Here is a 22,218-nt window from a genome sequence, read left to right as displayed (position 1 = left end):
TGAATATTTTACAACACAAAAGCTTGTCCTAGCGTGCAGATCAAAGACTGCATAGATCCTTCGAGTATTCTGTCCAGACCACACCACAATATTGTTTTACTTATCGTCTTTGTGAGCTGTGCTTTACTGAAGAGCTAAATGAAGAGCTATCTCATCAATATTGAGATTAACAATGAAAGTGGATGGGGCAAGAGATAATTTAAAGTAGTATGGTAATAAATTAGAGCAGGAATCTTTAAAACTCCATTGCTTTTTCACACAAGTGGTTTTGTTCTAAGTTTTTAAACAACCCCTCTGTGTAATCAGCTTGTACTTAGTAATTTTCTTCAATACAGTTAAGCTGGTCATTGTACTCCACTAACATTTTAGGGTTTGGCTTTCCATTAATAGTACTTTTTCCACCACAAGTCATTTATGATCATCCATGTATTCTGAAAAAATCTGAGTCTGTCTGCTTGAGACAAAAACATATGTAGCCTCCTGGTAGACAAAGCCATATTTACATTTTTCTTGTCTAAACATATTTGAAACAGGGCTTCTTAGCACTAGGATGATGTTTTCTAGCCCTCCGTCTTTGTTTCCAGCTTCAACCAGAGAAAGTCACTGACGTTATGTCTTTTATATAAAAGGACCATATGGATCTTAATTACATTTTAGTAAGTAACTAACAGACAACTGGGCAGGCCTTAGCAAAAGTCTAATCAAGATCTTACAAGTGAATGTTTTCTGTGCCTTTCTTTTTAAAGAAAGCAGATGGCTGGTGTTACTCATTAAGCAGCTTTGATGAGGTAAGTTTAATCTCCATCACTGAAGCTCAACAAGCATTCTGCTTATCTGGAGTAAGAACTAGGCCTAACGTTAATGCAAAGCCACATATATCATTACGCTGGTCATGTGCTGTGCTGGAAGAGGCACCGGTTATGGTTCATGTGCTCACTCTCCTCCCCATCTAGCAACATCACTGTATTTGACCATTAACAGCAATGCTGTTAATGGTCAAAAATATAAACTGAAAGATTAACAACAGTATTGGCAGCTAACTTCGCATTTACTTCCACAAGTCTGTTGAAAGTAAACTGATAAACAATTTTAGATGCTCTCAAGATCAGTCAGCTTTAGCCTCTGTAGAGGAAAAAAATGTTTCATTATGTAGAAGTGTTTCCTGCCTTTTTCTTTTTTTTCTTTTTCTTTTTTTTTTTTTTAAAAAACTATTTTGGCTGAAGCAGTTACTGGAGTTCTTCAGCAATCTCCTATTGCAATTACATTGTGGTACAGAATGATGCTGAAATACACAGCAATACACACTGGATACATGATTAGGCAGCATTTTAATCTCAACCATGACAGACCCCTATTTTGGTCTGAAAGGGTCAGCTATACCATGACAGGTGCTAAAGATTCCTTGTAATTTACACTGGGTAATGGGAAAGCATTTAATAGCTTAAAGGAACACGTGTGTGTGCACACACACGCACGCAGCTTTTAAGAAGTTTTATTGATCAAACCTAATCCCAGTCTCTTTACAGTATCTTTTAAAAGAAAAGCAGAAGCTAAAAGGTTAGGAACTTACGTTTTTGTCCCCATTTTTTTTCCTGTCTCCTCAAGCAGCAATACCTAGGAATCACTACATCTTTTGTTTTAAAATTTCTAGTTTGTGGCAAACTAAAATAAAGTGGTTTTCCATCCTGCCATTCCATCATATGTAAATACTGCATATCTGCAGATTAGAGATTTTTGTAATACTTCAGCTGTCCAGGTGTATAGTTTTAGTTGCACAAATTTTGTCATTTGCTTGTTTCTTCCCTAACGTCAATGCAGATTCCTAGAACAAGATTGGTTGATATCCTTAGAGCTATGGCTTAACAGCATAACACAGCCCAGTATGGACTCTACAGGCTTCTCGACCATTAAGAAAAGCTTTTCCAAGTACCAAGGAACTGCTCTAAAGGAGAGCATGGAGCATGGGGGGAGACAAAACCAAAAAACTTTCAAGATTTTAGATCTCCTTGAAGTCCTGGAAAAGGCCTTATTTAGATCACAAAGATTTGTTAAAGCAGTTACATCAGCTCCCATCAAAGGTACGTTCTGTTCTCCCTCCATGGAAATCAGTGGTTTAAACACATGTTCTTAGCTGAGTAATTCTGAATGAAATAATCAGAAGCACTCAATTACATGAAGTGTAAAAATCCCCCCAAAACCAAATTTTCATCTGCACAACTAGATGTTGCTATGCTAAATATGGGATTACTACCATTGATCTCTAGTTACTCTCTAGGCAAATGTGTTCTTCCAAAATGATATTATCCACAAGAGTGATACTACATCTTTTGAAACCTCTATACCCTAAAGTGGAAAAGGCAGTAAGTAGAGTCTCATGATTTCTCTGGAAATAAGCTATTCTGACCTCAACTGCATCATCTTCATAATTTAAAACCTATCAATGAAATGACAGTGATCACTTTTTTAAAAAAAGAAATACCACTATAAAAGTATTTCCTCCAAATGTTTACCTCATTGTAGCTGCTCAAAATGTGTAAAAAGCAATGTGCTAGAGGACCAAAAATGCTTCAGCATTTTCCTAGAAAGCCGAATAAAGCCCCATTTTCCCAATTGCAAGCTTCTACTCCAGTACACGGGTAAAGTTTAGACCTTGAACCATTTACCTCTAATAAATGCATCTTTTTTCCTTTGGCCATTGTATGCCCAAGGCTATCAAAACAAAATTCAGCTCTAAGTAAAGAGAATCCTACAGGCTACAAGCGAGACACACTAAAGCTGGGGAGAAAAGCCTGACGAACTAGCATTTCCTTCAGCAGACAAAGCTGCTGAATTAAGCACTACACCCACATAGAATTCCTTAGGGGATTGTTCTACGAGCACCATGTAGATCATGTATTAAATCTGAATTTACACATATCTCAGCATTAGACTAAATACAACCACAAAAGGAAAAACTGGCCAGTTCATCCCATAATCTTTCTGGCCTGGAAGCCGTTCATCATCAGCAGATGGAGATGTACTGCAATGCCAGACATGCAGCCAGACTTGCCTCTTGTTTCCCGTAGGTGGAGCAAGAGCCACTCCGTAGCTTAATTTTTAGGCTAACAGTCTACCAGGACAGGAAGTTGCTTAATCTGAAGTTTTGAGAGTTATTTTAATTGTGGGAACTGTTGGACAGTATTTTAATAGCTACCCTCCTGAAGAAACAGTGCAAGGCTATTCCTGCCCTTTCCTGCAAACTCTTACATAAAACCTGAAGGGTACCTGCTGCAATCTTTCCTTTGAAAGGAAGTGGGGTTTTTTTTGTTTTTTTGTTTGTTTTTTTTTTTAAAGTATATACCTAGTACTAGCTCTGAAACACCAAATCATTTTCCAGATAGCAAATGCTCATTGGAGCAGATTCCTTTATTTCCTGTGAGAGCTCTCAGATAAAGTTACTGGCATTTTCACTGTTGTAGGAGATTAACCATCGTGACCAGTCTCCTCTTCTCAGGAGCTATATCCCCACAGGTCATTCAGGAATTATGCATTTTCATGACTGGCATTTCAGTATACTACAAATACAAACAGAGGAAGAGTAATGCTTTTTTCCCAGAGAAGGCAGAAGAAAATGGAGTGGGAGAATGCTCCTTCAGCCTGAGCATAATCAGCTTGCCAGCTTTATTATTTGTGTCTTATTTCCCTTTGACCATTGCATGTGCAAACAATTCCCATTTCCATCTTTTTAATGCTACCTAATTAAAAGATTAAATTCCAAATTCATTAACAGATAGCTCCTCATTTAGATCAGGTGTAATAACTTTCTGGGATTGTTTTTATACTGTAACTTCACTTTGGCATCCTAGTTCTATGTTTGCAAAAAAATTGTTGTACTTAAGGGACTTGACAGCCTATCTTAATTACTGTAACCTGTCAAATGATAGGCATTCATTTTATACTCAGTTATGCATCCATACTGAATTAAAAACAAAGAATTTAAATGAAATTCACATTCAACACTTAGAGGTAAAACCCACAACACTAAACAGAGCTTCAAAAAAAGTCATGCACACAGGCAGACTATGGAGCAACTGCAGTGCATGCATATTTGACTACAAGGATCTTTGCTTGGGTTTTAAAAACAAGGATTTTAAATACAACACTGTTAGTGGGAAAGTGAGGGCTATTTAGAGTCAGTGGGCTTCATACTGTGAAGTATTAGCACTCCTACCATTAGGAAATGCCACTACAACACCCACTGACTTAATTTCCCCATTTTAATAAATTAATGGGAACTGCAGGTTACTTTGTGCATGACCCAATACTGAAGAAACAATTCAAACAACTACCACAGTGAGCCTCCTTTGAAGTTTATTCATTCACAAAACTCTTAACAGTTCACTTCACTGTACTGCATCCAGCTTGCAAGGTGACATTGACCTTAGTATAAAAATAGAAAGGACATCCATTTCTAAAAAAGGGTAGAATGAACTTCCATGGCTCAAGTAAAAGCTGTGAGCACCACTCTGGCTTTTCTTTAAAAATGGCACTTGTCTTTGAAGTTCATGTCCTACATTAAAATGTTCTTAAGCTACAGCATGAGTCTTGTGCACTGCCATAAGACTGCAAAGTTCATCAGCTACACAAGCTATCAAGCACAAAAATCTGAGGCTGCAGAACAAGTGTCTGCAAGCAATTTTTGATTAAAGCCACTAGCTTCTGAAAAACCTTTAGCTGTGCTTGCATGTGTGTAAGAGTTGAACATGGCTGGCAGTTTGTGTCTTTTTCTGGAAAGAAATAAAAAAGTAACTACCCTAATAAGAGTGAGCCAACCTCTGTCTAACCTCTGAGACAAAAACCCCTGCTAGCAGCACGCAACTGTGTAACTACTTCAGCCAGTTCTGCAAGAGCTTTAGACTTGCTGTTTTTTTCCCTTACCTTTAGCAACCGTCTCTCCTGTAGTGTATAAACACTGATAATGTTGCCATTCTTCCTGTCACTTACCAAACCCAGCTTTTCTATCATGAAGCCTTACTAGAAATTACAATAGTGAAAATCTCACCATGTGTATATATTCTAAGCAGCTATAGGATAGCATAACATATAATATACAGAAAGGCCTTCGAAACATTTCCTAAACTGCAGTTTGCTATGTATTTGCTCTAAGACCCCCTTTGTGTGATAGCACTTGAACAAAACATGGCCAAAAGAGAGACTGCATATGAGCAGGAGGCTGCCATCTGTTTTCAGGATTCAAAACAGCCTACGGTTACTCAGAGTACTAGATTATACTCTACCTTTAATCCGAATTTAAGATAAGAATCACTTGCAAAAAGAGTTGTGCTCTGTAAACAGACTGTGAAAGTGTGTATCACCATTTAGCCACAGAGTCTCAGATACACGTATATGCTTTCCCTCAGCAGTGTGCTGAAGTTCAGTGCACATTTCCAATCACTGTTTGAAATGACTGCAGCGGTATCTTCAATTAAGGTAACTTATCATGAATTTTAATAGGCACAAGACAACTTTGAAGACCCAAGCCTGAATCTGTGGGCTGTAGATGTTCTTAGCATTCTGGAAGACAGGATACTGCTTTTTTCTAAGCATCTGCCTTGCAGAATTTTGCCTTGTTTGTACGTGGATTTTATGCCTTATGCTTTGACTGGTGGGACAAAACATGAAGAATGCATTTCAAATCTGCTGATGTGAAAAACCTCATCCCAGAATGAGGAAGTCTGGTGGAAGGAAGAGGAAAGGCCTGACCACAGAACCATTGCACAGACAAGGATTCAATCTTCGACCAGAGCTATCAGGATGTATGGCAAAGCCTTTTGCCTTGCCCTGACGAAGGGATGAGGGCAAGAATAAAACTGAGCTACAGCACTGCACCACATCATAACAGCAAGTACTACTATTTCTCACTTTCTGCTTTGCTCTTTTTTGCCTGCTAGTATGAAACCATGTCCACAAGAAAAAAGATAATTCAAAAGTAACTGACATTTGGGTATCAGTGTGCAGCAGCCACAAAGCTCAATGTCTGTGGGCATACTCTGGACTTTAACATGAATGGGGAAGTTTCTACAGATATTTATACCATACAGTATACCATCTAATGATATTTCGTACCAATTCCTTTCCTATCCCAGCTTGATCTTCCCCAAAACTCATTCCCTGTGCTCTGCACCTCTGTAGAAATTCATGAGCAAAGCTCCAGCAAAGGCCAAGTGAATAGGCACACTTGAAAGGATTCCTCCAAACACACCCAGGGCAGAACATGTGTAGTGGAAAACTAGTTACAGCCCCAATAACTCAACTCTGACCACTATATTACTTTGTTATGAAGTTAGCCTGAGAACTTTGTATACATCACTTGCATTGCCTGCAAGCTGAGCAGCTGGACCACTGACCAGCTAGCTTTACAGAACTGCCAAGCTCCCATAGGACATTTTATAGCATACAAACTGTAGATGGGTCCCTTCAAGATCAGCCATTCACCACAGAGTCGGGGTGGAAGACTATGATTCAGTTCAGCTCCTTGTTTGACACAGATGAGGCATTTTATTATCCCTCATCTTATAGACTGTGTCTTAGGTCACACTAGTGACTAAAACTACCAGTGTTCAGAGGAATACTGAGCCAGTGGACCTGTGTTTTTTAACCCCACCCCATCATACCCAACAACTGGAAGTGTCAGATATTTTCCAGAGGTGCTACTACTGCCTTTCATTCCTGGAATCCTAGATCTTTGCTCCCTTCAAATGGCAGTGGACTGCCCTGTGGCCATCTCCTTTCCTCTTACAAACACACAAGCAGTTATTTGAATACCTCTTATGCAACTGAAAACTGGCTCTCCCAGCAAAACTGAACACAGCCAGAAAAGTCTAGAATAACTTTATATCAATGAGGCTTATTTATTCTTGAATCTTGTTGCATGGGCTCCAAGAGCATTGAACACTGAACTATTCTGTTCCCCATGTAAGGGGTGTGTGTGCATGTGTGTCACAGAATTACAGTTCAGACTCATTTTGACACCCAAAAGCAAGCAGCTTCTGGGTCAAGTTGCATCTACATCAAGCTCTCTAGCATCCACAGCCCAGTAGAACTCATCTTAAGGATGAACAAGCAAAAGCAGCAGGTAGCACAGCTATTCAGAGACACCTTTATACATACTATTTAGTGACAACGTTCATGTTTTGTAGTAATCGTCAAACTAGGATGGGAAAACTGTCTAATACTAGCAGCAAATCTGTAGCTCACACTTGCTAGCTCGTATCCACTTTCTGCAAAGTCTTATACTTCCTATTTAAGTAGTACAATGTAAAGAATTCAAGTTGATTCATGGTCACTTAAGTTTAGCAAGAAATGATGCAAGCTTAAGTGACTAATTTTTCTTTAAGTATTTATTTGGCTTACAGTGTCAGCTGTTACATATTTAAGTAATATTTAACATTTTTAACAGTTTGCTTCAGAAAAATAAACAAAGTTATAAAAATTGAATTTTGAATATGAAATAAGTATCATAGTAGAGTATGGAAACCGCATTTGTTCATCAAAGACTTAAAACTGTTTTGACTGGGGGTAGGCGCAGGGATAGAAAAGCAGATCATATCTATGATCCTTTCTTTACACATAACAGCCTTCAGTATGTTTACAAGGACTTCTTGCCATTGAATTCACAACCGCTCAGATGTATCACTTTCCAACCTGTTTAACATAGCTTGGAATTTCCTCAAAGCTTTGCTTATTTCTTCCTTTAGTAGCTGCACATCTATTAATGGTTTGTTCACTTTGTGTCTTTTCTAGAAGAGCTGTATATCAAACTTTTTTTGCACAAGCACAGAACTGCTACCTTACTATTGAATCTCATTTGGCATAAAGTCATAGCTGCACTTCCAGTGTATATATAAAGTCAGACAGAAATTTAGCTTTGAAAAGAAAGTGAGTCGGGACACAAGCCAATCAGTTCACCTCACCACACTACACCCCAATTCTAATACAGAGAACTGTAGTACAAGACCTATGAATTTCTCAGTCATGGAAGTTTAAGACAGATCCAGCATACAGAAGGTAGATTTCCCTCTTTCTTCCCAGTCCCCATCTGAAAGTATTAGCAGCATAAAGCAGCAGGGAACTATTTTGGTTTTGTTACCTCTTCATACACTTCTCTGACTGCTGCTCCCCCTGGTTCTTCTTCTGGTTCCATTCCTCCACCTGGTACAATCCACTGATCTGGGTATCGGCTACTGCTTACCAACAGCACCTATAAATAATTGCAAATCGCTGTTAAACATAGTACTAAGTCAGAAGCTACGTACTCTTTCTGCAATGCACTTGTTCACCTGGCAAGATGGATTATAACTTTTAAAAATGAAACATAATAGCAACCAGAAATTCTGTCAAGTACTACAATCAGTGAAATTATCTAGCCTTTTTAAGGCTGCTAAGTCAAGACATCTGTGCTGTTGTCTCTCTGCATGCATACTTTCTTCAGATGCTTAAGTACAATGTGAAAGATAAAACATGCACAAGAATGAAGGTGTAGAGCAAAAAAAATCTCATAACAGAATTCTAATATTGAGTAAGTTTTAGAATCATATAAACTGCAAAGTGTGAAAATTAAGACATTTCCATCACACAAGTTTAATTCTTCTAAAATGGCATCTTTTGGCTGAAGAACAAGACTGCTGAAAATACTTGCAACTTTTAGCCTTAGACAAGCTTCTTTGCAATAACTGAAGTTATATGTTAGCATAGCACATTTACAATACTGCATAATTATGTTAAGGAGAGTATTTCATTGGCTCTTGTCCAATTTGATTACTTATAACATTTCTCTAAAAGGAAAATCTAACAAATTGAATTTTAAGTGATTTTAAAATTTAATAACAAGATAAATCCATTCAAAACACTTTAATTCCACCTAAAATTTCACTGCATAACCTAGTTATATCATTGACATACACCTATTTAATAACCATTGTCTGCAGGACCTGTCTTCCATAATTTGAGAGCTGTGAAAAAAGACATTTTTAGCCATCTCAACAACATACTAAAAACTACGATGCCTCATAACTAGAGTAAGCTGCAGTAGACGACTATGGAAATAAGACTTTGATTAAGGGAACACATGGAAAAAAACACCCATGCAGTAACACACTTCATGTTCTGGGCAACACTTACATAAGCTCTATCCTGCCTAAAGTCAGGAGACAACACCAGGGAATGAAGGAACAGGATCAGTGCTTGAGTTTTAAGAAAAAACTAGCATCAAGAATCTCAGTTTAAAGGTTCAAATGTTTACCAGTGCCAGATGACCAACTTGACCGTCAAATCCTCACCAGCTACCTTTACAGTTTTTAAATTCATCTCCTTGTTGGATTAAATAGAAAAAAGATTCCCTGATGAGGGCAACAAGAGGCACGTTGCATATACTACGTCCCTTCAGCACTCACAGAAACACAGTGTAGGCTCATCTACAGAAACTGAGAAGTGTAATTAAACTTAGTGAAAGTAACAACGTTTGTGCATACTGAAATGCATCTAAGAGAGACTATCTGACAAAAATTTCTGGTTGTAATATTTATTTTACTTGCAATCAAGATCTGCCCTACTCTGGGGGGGTCATATACTTTTACTATACTACTTTCCAAAACTTTTGCCTACATTAAGTAAGGAACGGAGGAGAGACCATCATTCAGTACAGAGTCATTCCTGACATTGGATCTAGATGTTCAGTGTTCTAGTCAATTCAAGTATTTTATTCAACTACCTTGCCTAATGGCCTAGAAATAGTCAAAGACAACAAGGTTAGACACAAGCATGTCTCAGCTTAATCCTTATGATCATTGTTGTTTCCTAATATCCTTTGATATTAACAGAAGGCTCCAGCAGAGGTACACCGTTCTACAAAACATGGTTTTCAAAAACAGCTTTTGAACACGTAGGTGAAGCATCCATGTCACTATGAAGAGGAACCACTTGGACAATGCTTAAAGAACATTTGTAAAAACCAAGTTATGGATTCACTTGTGGGATCCCAGGCATGAGCATCATGCATTATTTTCTGCTGAGCGAACTAGTATTCACTGCAGTCATGTGAAAGTTAGCAACAATGATGAACAAAAGCATGATTCTATCACGTTAAATCACTCCCAGCTTAGTAGAATGATTTTAATCAGTGTTCATTGTTTAGTTAAGGCTGAGCATAAATTTCCTAATTACTATTAGGGGATAAATCAGGTTGCTGCTCCTGGTAGTGTAGCATAAAGCCAGAACTTTATGTTTTTGTATATATATATATATATAATTCACTATCACTAGCCTGATCAATAGTCCATTGAGCTGGAATTGTATAGATATTAGTTTTAAATTACCCTTTAAAAAAAGCATAGGCAAATACATCCAGCAAGTAACCAACATTAAAATACATCACCCCACTAGAGAGGCTCTACAGTTATACATACAATAAACTCAGAAGTATTATGGCCTGGGAGTTCTCTTTGGCAGCTGTCCAAAACCCCACTAACCTTAGAACTGAAGTATTTTCTCAAGCATCCTTATTTCTATGCCTTCTCCTCCCATGATCCCATCACTCCTACAGCCTGAATCCAAGGGATCACACTAAGGTACACATCTGGGACCTTTAGCTGCACAATTCTTTCTCCCTATAATAATAAAATTTGAAGCCACTAGGGCGTGAGACACCTATCTCAGGGGTATGCTAGCAGTTCACCACCACCTAGAACATTTTATTAGGAAAGCAGCCAGCTGATAGCTACCAATTACAAGATTGCATGGTGAGGCCGAGAAGTACTCCAAGAATGCTTGCTGAACTAACTGAAAGAATCTTCCTTGGACTCAATTGTTCCTTCTTCTGGATTCCTTCTAGAGGGTGTCATCTTCAGGTATTTCCATCTAACCAGCCATACAGATCTCTCAGTGTCTGGATGGCTAGGCTGTAAATATACAGATCACAAAGGCACCAAAAAGTTGGGACTGCTTGAGGACACAGTCACTTGGCAAAAGAAGTGCAAAATCAGTAGCAAAACTAGCAGCAATTCAACTTCCCTTAATTCAAGGGAAGCAAAATAGGAGAACAGAGATACAGGTCACCTGAACATCCTAGAGAAATCTTCTCTGAGGATGCTCATGTTCAAGAAGATAACAGTAATCTATTTAAAATTAAGATTGCAGAACACAACTCACCTATCTGTATCTCTTGTGGGCTATGCATACCAAGTTTTACGTAAAAGCTTCATTAGGTTTGGAAGAAAATAAATAGAGTACTTTCTATATATGGAAAAGCAGTATACCACATCTGAGCACATAGCAAGGATTGAGATGTTTTGCATCCTATTACTTGCTAGTGATCACTGCCTTTCCCATGGCTCTGAAAAGTCCTACTGTTAATGGAAAATTCTCTTTAAAGGAATATTTCCAAAGTACAGAGTAATGGCATCAAATCTGCTTCCCTAGTTGTACTCTTAAGTTGCTTACTCGAAAGACTGAGGGCAAGTTATTATTTTTTTCCACCTACCAAGTTAGGCAATAGAGCTGCAATTCAGCTAAGAGGGGAAAATGAAAGATTCTTCCACTAAGACATATTGACCAAGTTTTTACCCTCATTTAAAGCCCAGAAATAGCTGTGACCTTTGAGCATAGTGAGGAAGAGAAACTGCTAGCCAGCCTACTCGTAATAAGCAGCTATCAAACTGCTTAACCAAGATATGGTTAACCAAAAAACCAAAGGTAATTACAGAGCATGGGGCATCATGGGACTTGCTCACTGTAAGTGTTAGGTCTACAGATAAACAACTAAAGATTTCAAGAAAAAGATGCCAAAGTTTTAGACTGTTTAAAGTTCTGAAGTCAAGAGAAAGTTGTGAAACAGTCAGCAGCCATATAATCCAGAAGACTAAAATGCAACAGCTCAGAATAATGTGTTACTGCCAAAAGTCATTCCTCCTCATATTTTTCATATCAAGCAGTCTAAAAAGTAGAAAGCGGCTAAAGGTTATACAAAATTTCAGGGTTATTTACCTTCCTTAACTGTGGGTCATTACAGCTTATGAAAATGATATTAAAAATCAGCTTACATTACCAAAAAACAAAAAAGTTCACATCGAAGCTTGCTAGACAGAACAAAATAAACCCTCAGGGCTGGAATCCGACTTCTAGGCATAGCTGTCCACAACCTGAAGTAACGAAGCAACAGAAGCAGAAGGCCACCGTAACTCAGCTAGAAGACTCGAATTTTTCCCACAACAGATGCATTATTTGCAAGGAAAAGTGCACTTACAGTTGAAAAGGTTTCACACTTGTTCCATAGACAGTATTTATTTGTAATTAGATATCCTTGTCTCTCCTCGCAGCCTAATCACTTCTACTCTTGTCCTCCACACCATGCATCCCATCTTCTCCTCTCTCATCAACTCCTGCTAGTCAGTCCCACTACTACGTCCAACTTGCTGTTTGAATTCCCAGAAGGGGATAGCTGGAAGTTTCCCTTTTTCACTCTGCATCTAGTAAAAACCAACAGTTAAGAGGAATAACTTTCAAGAGGGGAAAAAAAGACAACATTTCTCCCCCAAAAGACCAGAGCTGAGCTGCAGACACTCAAAGAGCACAGCAGTGCTAGGTGGCCATGGCAGGGGTGTACAAACCAAACACTGCACAGAGGAGGAAAGGACACAGGTGTGGGGATGACGCAGAATATAGCTCCCCAGATGAATCAAGTTGAGCATATGCCAATAATTCCAGGAGTTTTAAACTGGTCAGATTATAAGAAACTCAAAAATAGTAGCAATGAGCACCTCTCCAGTACAAAATATAGTGTCAAACTGCTATTACAGAGTACAGATGTACTGCATGTTCTCACAGTTGCCAGAAACATTTTAAAAGAAGAAAACCCCTATTCTAAGAAAACAGCAGGACCCACTTTGATGGAAGTTGATATAATCTAACATAGCACACTCAACAGGGAAAATTTCAGCCTACATGGTTAGTCTGCAAAGGTTATAAGCACCTGAAAAATAGTCATAAGGATGGTTTAACCCAAATACAGTCAGAAGCATCAATCAAGCCCTGTAGCTTGTTTTAAAATGTCCATAAGCAGATGCTAAGAGAAGAGTAAGAACAAGAAAAGCTATAACACTCTTCCAGCCTCCAATTATTCTCAGCTCAGGGACACCCTTAGGAGTACTGGGAAACTACTCTGAATGTGGCAACACAGGAACAATACTGAGCAGCAAGGAAAAGCCTGCACTTCTTATAAACTCTGTCAAAGCTTTAAAAACAAACATTTGGGTCACATTTGGAATATTCACTGTGTAAATTTTGGATAAAAGCACACATTTCAAATTAGAGAGCTCATTTCAGCCTGCTACTGTATTTAGAGATTTCCTTAATCTAAAACTTCTTGCTATTTTAAGGATCACTGCCTCATTTCAGTAGCTCTAAAATAGTTTCTCAGTTCTCCTATAGGTTACCATGGTACTCTTGTCCTAGAATATCACCATCTCATTTTGGACTCCAGAAAGTGGAAAAATGCAATGAAGCTTTACAACTTGCAATAGCAATGCCACACATGTAGCATCTAGTAAGGAAAGTACTTTTCCCTTCCTGACAACATTCTCAGTAGACTGATTGCTTGCAGCCTTTGTTTCTCTCAATCATTTTCAAAATGCCAAAAGAAAAAAAAAAACCACTAGGTGTGATGTGCATACAATTATTGTATAGTATTAAAAAAAAACTCTTAAGATGAGATTTCACAGCATTAAAAAAACCCCACACAATTCAAGTCAAGGCTGCTACACCTTCACTTTTCCCCTTAGGCTGGCACAATGAGTTAGTTCTGGAAGCTAATCTGGCTGAAAACTAGCTTGTAGCATAAATCTTGGTCTTCAGCCTGACCACACAACACTGATCGCTACACAGCCACGCAAGGGCAGGACTGTACAAACTGGGGCAGAAACATAAGACCATAGCTGCCCCTATTTAGACCAACCTAAGCCAATTCAAGAGCCTCTAACAAAGTACTTAACAGACCATACACCAAAAAGCACAGTGCTCAGATACATCAAATTAAAAAGAAGATGCAGTCTCAATTAACAGAAACTGGCAGAGGAACAGAGAAGTGGCATAATAACTAGAAGTACATTAGTCCTAAAGCTGAATAACTTGCGCACAGTGTCTTGAAAGCCACCCAGAAAACCAGATTGTCTGTACAATATATGAAGGAAGTCTGAAATACCCTCCTTACTGTATTTAAAAACAAAGTTTTATCCACAGCTTTCTGAAAGTCACCTAGGTAATTAGAAAGCTACTCAGTATGTGCAAAATAAGCACCAAGCTAATGAAAATTAAGTGGAAGAAGACTCTTCCCACATTTGAATCCATCAAAATTTTATTGAAAGCAAGCTAAAAAAACTTTAAAGATCATTTTCCAAAACAATACCACAATACTTGGACATCAATTAGTGCAACTTTACTAGATGGTATTCAAACAATATATATGTATATCTTTCTCACAATTTATTTTTACAACACCTCAAAATCTTATCTGCAAGTGATTTTTCCTTTGAGATCTTGTGATTTTAAGGCTGTATGACAATAGTGAGAAAGCCATCAGCTTTTTCAGGAAACATTTTGCCCTGACAATTAAAATTCTATTACTTAGCTTTTCACATTTTTGGGTAACAGCTTGTTATAGTGATTCAGAATTAGAGCATTTTCCTCTGACTTGCTTCAAGTACTTTTAGTCTTAAGCTAGAGAGTGCATATAAGGAATGGACAGCACTATTTCTGTAGCCCTTAAATTAGAACTCTTTTCCTCACATCAACAAGTACTCAAGTCATCCATAGCATTTGATCCCTTCCTAAACTTCAGTATGTTTTTGAGAATCAGGTTTGACAGGACTTATAGTGCAGTGAAGGGTGTATTTCTTGCATCCATGTATCAGATTAAGTTCCTGCCCCCCCCTCCACACAAAGTAGAAAAGAAGAAAACCCCAGAAGCATCCATATAAGTCAGTCTGTCCTCTCAAGCTGGGTAAGTCCCCAAGCCACTTTACAGTACAGCCCTTCCCCCTTACGCTGGCAAATACAGTCCAAGGGAGAACACAGAAGGTGGTAGGTAGGAGAATGCCTAAAACTCGTATTTCTACCCATTTCTTTGCAACTTGAAACCATGGCCTAATCTTGAGCAGCAGAGCTCAGTTTTACTGGTTACTCAGCAACATAATCCATGCAGCTAAGGAATCAGCTTCCAAGTACTTCTCAGAAGCAAGAGCTCCCAATCTTTGGGAACCATTCAGTTATTGGAAAATATGTGACAAGATTACTTCTTGACAAGTATCTGTTACATTTTAGCCCTTGCTGTCTTTAAGATACTTTGGGGGGAAAAAAAAAATCTTTGAAGACAACATTTTGTTTTTTGAGTATTTGTATTTATAGGACTGGTTTCACTGAAGTGTTTTCACACTAAACCATATTGCAATGTTCTATGAAACCAGTGTCTGGCCAAAGCCAAAAACATCTTCCTTCAAGATGAAAGAACTGGAAAAAGCCACTTAATGAAAATAAAGTTTATAAATATTCCACAAACAAGACGAAAAATACAAATCAACCTGTGGTCTGTGAACTCACATATCTAAAAGAGATGTTTAAGAGAACACAGCCACAAATGCTAGCTAGCAACAAATAGCACGGAACTCCTGTAGTCTGTCCCTCAATTGTTTTAGAGATTCATAACTTGAAAGTTTGAGCACCACTAAATTAATTCTGACAATTCAAGGGGAAAGTCTATATTTTAGCTGCAAATGTAAATACTCAAAGCAAGCTTAGGATGGGGAAAGTAAGCTATAAAGAATATTTTTTGAAGTGCTTAAACAATTCCAAATATTACTAGTTCAAGAAAGACAGCACTTTCTAAGAGGCAAAACATAAAGCATATTTTGTTTCAAGACACATTAACCTGATGTTAACCAGGCATAGCCGTGTGGCTTTCTCCCCTCAGCCCAGTTTGAGCAAAAGTGCCTGCCCCATTAAACACATTCATATTGGCATAGACAATACCATGGGTACTAGGGAAAAAACCCAAACCCTCAAACAGGTTTCCCACTAAACAACAACTCATGGCAGACTGAGTTCAGTATCTAAAGACACATGAGTCAAGACTGAAGCTTCCTCCCATGGTTGATAGTTGAATTCCTACAGCTTGCCAGTACTTTAAGACTTTCATCTCTAGCAAGCAGTTGGAATTTGTCAAGAAGATCCCCCTGCTCAACATGAGGTGTATATACAGTGACTGCAGAAAGCTGTTTTTCTGTGGATAACAAAGCATCTGAAGATGATGATGTTCAAATTATCAGAAAACCCCGAAACGAAACTAAGGAGGCAATCATTCTCTGTCAATTAATCCTCCTGGCTGTTGCGCTGCAGAAAAATGAGAAAGAGCAAGTAAAAACCAGTGTGCCTGAAATACATATCGAAAGGAATAGTCTCTGATATTTTAAAATATGCCCATATGCTATTAGACAATAATAGAGCAAGCTAGATTACCTGCATCATTCCCTACCCTATTCTGGGGAACATGTCAGCCTTAAATATAGTATGTAAAGGTCACACTCCAAGTTATATTTTAAAGCACGCATTATCTGTGGGTTACACCTGAGGGTTTACAGTGAAGGATAAAGAAACCAAATGATAAACTGAGTCAAATATGGAAGAGCTTTCATCACTTTGAAAGTTTACTTAAAATAATTTCTAAAACACCCCATTTTGTTACCTAGTCAGGTGATACTTCTGGGCCCATTATAACGGTCTCTAAAATCTTCACATTTTACAGCTCAAGAAACAAAATGATTAAATCAGACCAAAAAGGAGATGCAATACAAGGAGCTGAGGAACTTTTTTTTTTTTTTAAACACAAAGTTGAAGAGGCTATAATTGATACATAAGCATATGACTGTCACAGAAGAATCTACATTTGCTATAACAGTGTGACAAAATAAACAACAGCTATTCTTACTACTGTCTCAACAGTAACAGGATACCCTTCCCATATATTTTTCTCTCTTGTACAAGGCTGAACAATACAACCAGAAAATCAAAATTTGAACACCTCATGAAGAGATTTTTGCTAAAAATTCACATGAAACTACTTTTAGATCAGCCACTAATAACTGCTGGCTGAACACTCAAGTAAAGTTTCTAATGCTATATTCAACTACAGAAAGCAGCATCTACAGATGCTTAAGTAATTAGAATACACTCAAGTTTTATACTCAAGGTATTTAAAAATAACTGCTCATTTACTCATATAATATGTAGTTGATGGAAGTATAATCAGGTTAGCTTTTAACATTGCTTTAGTTATCCAGATGACTAGAAAAACATTTATAACTATTTGCTTTTGCTGTCTTAAAGGCCTGCCTTGTTCTCTGCTTGGAGAGGTAAGAATTTCCTTGCCTATTCTCCACCCAGACCCTAAGGCAGCAGCATTTTATGCAAAGCCGGTGTTCAAGGAGCACTGCATGCATACGCAACTCGCCTGCAGAAGAGGTCAGTCCTCCTAGTACTGGGAGAGGTTCTCCTGCAGGCTTGCCATACAGCTGCCACCCTCCCCCTGCAGCTGCTAAAAAAGCAACTCCCATTTCTTAATTCACAAATCTGCCACCCCATCCCAGAGTCTGCTCAATACCATCAGCCTTTCACAAACACCAAACAGCTTGTTGTCTGCTTAGCCTTAAACATCAAAGCCTGCAGCCTCAAAACATCTCTTGCCTGCATGGTCTTGTTCTGTTTTTTACAGGTTTTCTCCTACTCCATTTTCAACTTTTTTGTTCCAAGGGCAGCTAGTGCCTGCAATTACTGCTCCAGTCCCGTTAAGAACACCAGTAGGCAGCCAGCTCCTCATCTCGTGTGCAGCCACCTTGCTCTCTTCAGCCCAAACAACAGCATTGAAAAAGACCAAAACACACAGCAACCTTTCTTAATGAAAGTCCAAGAGACAATCTTTTAAAGCACTCAAAAACATCCAAAGCAACTAGCCACATTACTTGGCTATCCAGCCTACCTCTAGGATTCATTTTCAGGCTTTTTTAAAATCATACAGTCTCACAACATAAAGGCTAGGAAACCTAAACCAGAAAGGGCTATAGTAGCAAGCTGTCTGACACAGAGTCCTTTGAAGAGGATGAGAGAAACAGGAAAGGAGGATTTTGCACTGGTTCATCTGGACAACCACCAGCTGCCTCAGAAGTACATGCTTTGTGCTGCAATCCCAGTGCCGAAGGCTAAGCAGATGCTTTTGACAGGTTACAATACTGTGAGCAAGCCCAATTTCCATCCCGTAACACCAAAGAACTTGCTCAAAAATCTCAAATCTGGTGGCAAAAAACATTTGGTAAGTCTAATTGGACACACTGTCATAGCCAGAGAACAGCAGTTCAGTCACTGGATTTGAACTGTTCGCAGGGACCACCAGACTAAATTTGACTTCAGTGGTATTCTAGTGTCCACCTATGTTTTGAAACAAGAAATAAAGTAAACAAAGTGAAATACAATACAGCTTTACCAAAAATACTTCAATTAACAGTAATTTTCGACTGATGTGTTGCTTCATTATCTATAAAACGTGGCTATAACCTGGGCTTCAATAAGGCTTCCAAATATAAGGCTAAAAAGGCAGCACAAGAACTGCAAAATGGGTGGGAGACAGACCAGGAAGCAGTAATAGCAGCTTTTGTTAGAAGATTAACAATAGAGATCAAATATCACTTTAGTGACCAGTCTTGTTGATGATGAGCACAAAAACCAGTTACTGAGTTCCGCAAGTCTCCAAATTGGGAGGCAGCATCCATAAAGATTAGAGTATCAATGGAAGAAGCCCATAATCTTGTACCAAAGCTGCAGAAGCATAATATTTGGTTAAGAGCAGCATACAACATCCTGTGCACTAGATTCACAATTTCTGCTACAAATTGAGGGGTCATGAGGTGGGAACAACTTAGAGACTTGGATGCTACTGCTGATTACAAGATGACTGACTGCATGATAGGTTTGTAATCATGATAAAAAGGTCCTATCGCAATGTTTTTTCTAGCAGGGAGAGAGAACTCTCAGCAACCTTTTACACAACACAATGAGATGCCATCTAAAGTAACCACGATTGTCACCCACATTCAAAAAAAAAAGTCAAACTGAAGGAGATAAGAGAGCTACCAGGATGATCAGAGAAAAGGTAGCCTTTTCTCCTGAAACAGGTTTTCCATCTTCATTTAGTCCATCAAAAAGAGTGCAGAGAAGGAAATGACTGCTGCCTACAGATGCATCAGAAGGCTAAGTACAAGGCAGTGGGGGGACAAGCCAAAGCACAGGCACAACTAGATATGAACCATCCATTTAGAAAGTCAGGCTGGAATTTAGAAGACAGGTTAATTTTAAGATTTGTAACAGAAGACTGCAGCCAATATTCATTCTTCTGGACAGAAACTAGTCTTCTTAAAGTCAGAGCATGATCCATTAAGACAGTATTACGGACAATACCTCCATTTAAAAAAACCTCAAGATTTCGCTTTCTTACTTTAAAACTCCTAAAGTGGAGTACATTGCTAAGTATTTCTTTCAGTTGCCTGCAATGGTGGAACAAGCTTTTATTGTCTCATCTCCAGTGAGGAGCAGTTCTCAGTTGTGGGTTGCAGGGTCAAACATAAAATAACTATTTTCAATAGCTTCTACAGAAGTGTGCTGTTTCCCCTACCCCTACCAGCCACCTAGGTTTTGCTTTTCTGGTCCTTCAAAGCAGAAGTTACCTGGCACCCAGAGATCCCCAGAGTTGTAAGTTAGCTGAAAAATGATCGTATGACCACTAAAGAAGCAGAAGAGAAATACTCAAGACCTTTACATGCAGTATGAAGTAAACCTGCACAAAAACATCTTGAAACAGTATTCAAGAACAACAGAAGCATCCCTCATCCAGCAAGCCTGGGGAATGTGGCTGGCAATACAAGTTAATAGTAGTCACGCACCAAGCTCATAAGGGATAGGTCTGTATCAAGGCAAGTAGAGCTGGAACTACTGAACAAACTGGTTTAATTTAAGATGCTACCATTGCTTTTCTGGAAGTAACTTCTCGAAGCTAATTTCGACTCTTTCCACATCTACGACCAGAATATGGCTCAGTGTTATCCCATTCATTTCATCCTCAAACATGTTTACTTGCACAAACACTGAAACTCAGCCTCCTGCCAGCCTTATGGGTGCTCCATCCAAGCTACCCCAAAGCGCTCCAGCACAACATGTCAGCCTGCACCCTTCCCACACAAAGCAAGGTCAGGCAAAGCAGCTACCACCAGCCTTAGCCTTGGAGACTGTTCTAATGCACAAGCAGTATTTGCAGTAGCCTTATCAGGATATAAATGAAAATAAGAAGTGGCAGTAGAAAATGAAGAATGAAAGGAAGCTACAGACAAATGTGACCTGAACCATGGATTTTCAGCTACCAATACTGCAAGAAAGCGCCTCAGTGCTGTCACTGCTACACAAAGCAGGCGTTTGAACCCCAAACAAGCCTGAGACAGGGCAGCATCCAAAGACAACCACTGAAGCCACGCAAATGGAGAAGCATGCTGGAGTATCAGAGGTGTTGCTGAAACCAAAGAAAAGCTACACCAGAGCTAGCAACATTTCTTCACAGCACCTTTCTCCTTCGTAACGTTTAGCAAAAACTGACTAGTACATTCACAAGGCTGTGTCTATACTACATAGAGAACAGCATATGCCAGACGACTATACAGGATTTTTGCCCGAACCCTAAGGTCAGCACTTTGAGAAGAGGCCTCTCCTACTGGATACTTACAGATGCATAAGAAATTTGTCATATTGACAGCTTGGATAGGACACTAGCTTCTTCCAGCAAATAGCTGAAGGGGGAAAATAAGCCCTAATATTTATGACTATTTCACAACCACTAAAAAAAAATCAAAACGAAAGCAAAAAATTAGCAAAGGGCACAGTTTCAGCCTGAGACAATATCTAAACGCGTTGTGCAATGAAACCATCAGAGAAGTTTTCAGGTAACTGCCAAGGTAACTGACCTTGGCTAAGGATATAGGGCAACTTGGTTGCCACCTCCCGATTCTGCTGCAAGGTAAAACCGCCACTTAGCACTATTCATCTGTCCTCTTAAAAATGAAAAAAAAAACAAAACAAAAAACCAAACACTGCCCCAGCTCCTTATACAAAATACTTTTAAGTATAGTTTTACTCCCCTGCGTTGCGGAAAAAGGAGGGGGGGTGAAAAAGGGAGGGGAAAACACAAAACACAGGTTTTTAGAAGACAAGGTTTCCCCCCCCCCCCTTATCTACAGCAGGGAGGGCTCATTTTAAGCGCAGCGCTAGTTCTGCTCTCAGTGCGCCATTCTGCATTAATTGATTCGGGATTCTTTTTGTTTAGGGTGCATAAATCGGGCTTTAACCAGAACTGCGGAGTTTCGCGCCCCCCTCCCTCCCCGCGGGGTGCCGCCCGGCGGCGGCGCCGCGCCCGGGAGCGCGCAGGGCTCCGCGCCCCCAAGATGGTGGGTGAGAGGCACGAAGCCGCCCCCCCGCCCCAGCGCACGGGGAGAAAAGCGAAAAAAAAGCGTGAAAAATTAACAAGCAAAGGAGGAACCGCGGCGAGACAAAGCGCCGGGCAGCGCAGAGGGTCGCGGCGGGGCGGCCGCCGCCGCACGTGCGGGGCGGCCGCGGCGGGCTCACCTCGTCCTCCCGCTCGCTGCGGAAGCAGAGGCACGCCGCCCGCTTCTTGTAGCCCTCCCGGTCGTATGTCCGCGTCTGGTTCGGCTTAAATTTCATCATAGAGGCGGTGACACCCCGGCTGCCCCCGGCCGCCGCTGCCGCCGCTCCGGCTCCCGCTCGGCACTGGGGCGAGCAGCAAGGCCAGCCCGGGCTGCCCGCGCCCGTCACAGCCGCGCCGCGCCGCCGCACCCGCCCCAGCAGCGGCGCCGCGCCATGGAGGAGAGCGGCGAGGGAGGCAGGCTGCCCGCGGTGCGGTCCGGCGCGGCCCCCCAGCCGCCGCCCCGTGCCGCTCGCCCGGCCCCGAGCGCCGCGGCGGCCGCCCCTGCGCCCACTATTTAACCGTAACGCGCATTCCTGCGCCCGCCGGCGCCGCGCCGCCCCGCACTGCGCAGGCGCCGCGGCCGGGGCGGCGCCGGGACCGCGGCCGGGGCGGGGCGGGGCGGC

The 22,218-nt window shown here is 40.2% G+C and overlaps 1 protein-coding gene across 2 annotated transcripts in view; it reads right to left on the bottom strand.

Moving 5' to 3' along the window:
* The window catches only part of NUDT4 (nudix hydrolase 4), a 30,621-nt gene extending 8,432 nt beyond the window's left edge, over positions 1-22,189 (bottom strand). For both annotated transcript variants that reach the window (XM_026123176.2, XM_026123177.2), the window contains exons 1-2: positions 21,736-22,189; positions 8,129-8,239 (exon numbers count right to left, since the gene is read on the bottom strand). In XM_026123176.2, the coding sequence (XP_025978961.1) occupies positions 8,129-8,239; positions 21,736-21,834 (210 nt within the window). In that variant the 5' untranslated portion in view covers positions 21,835-22,189. The remainder of the gene's footprint in view (positions 1-8,128; positions 8,240-21,735) is intronic.
* Between the last annotated feature and the right edge of the window lie 29 nt (positions 22,190-22,218).

This window comes from Dromaius novaehollandiae, chromosome 1, assembly GCF_036370855.1.
Source record: "Dromaius novaehollandiae isolate bDroNov1 chromosome 1, bDroNov1.hap1, whole genome shotgun sequence".
NCBI classification, from domain to species: domain Eukaryota; kingdom Metazoa; phylum Chordata; class Aves; order Casuariiformes; family Dromaiidae; genus Dromaius; species Dromaius novaehollandiae.
Note: the sequence above shows the minus strand (reverse complement) of the source record. Positions and strands in the feature narration are given on the sequence as shown.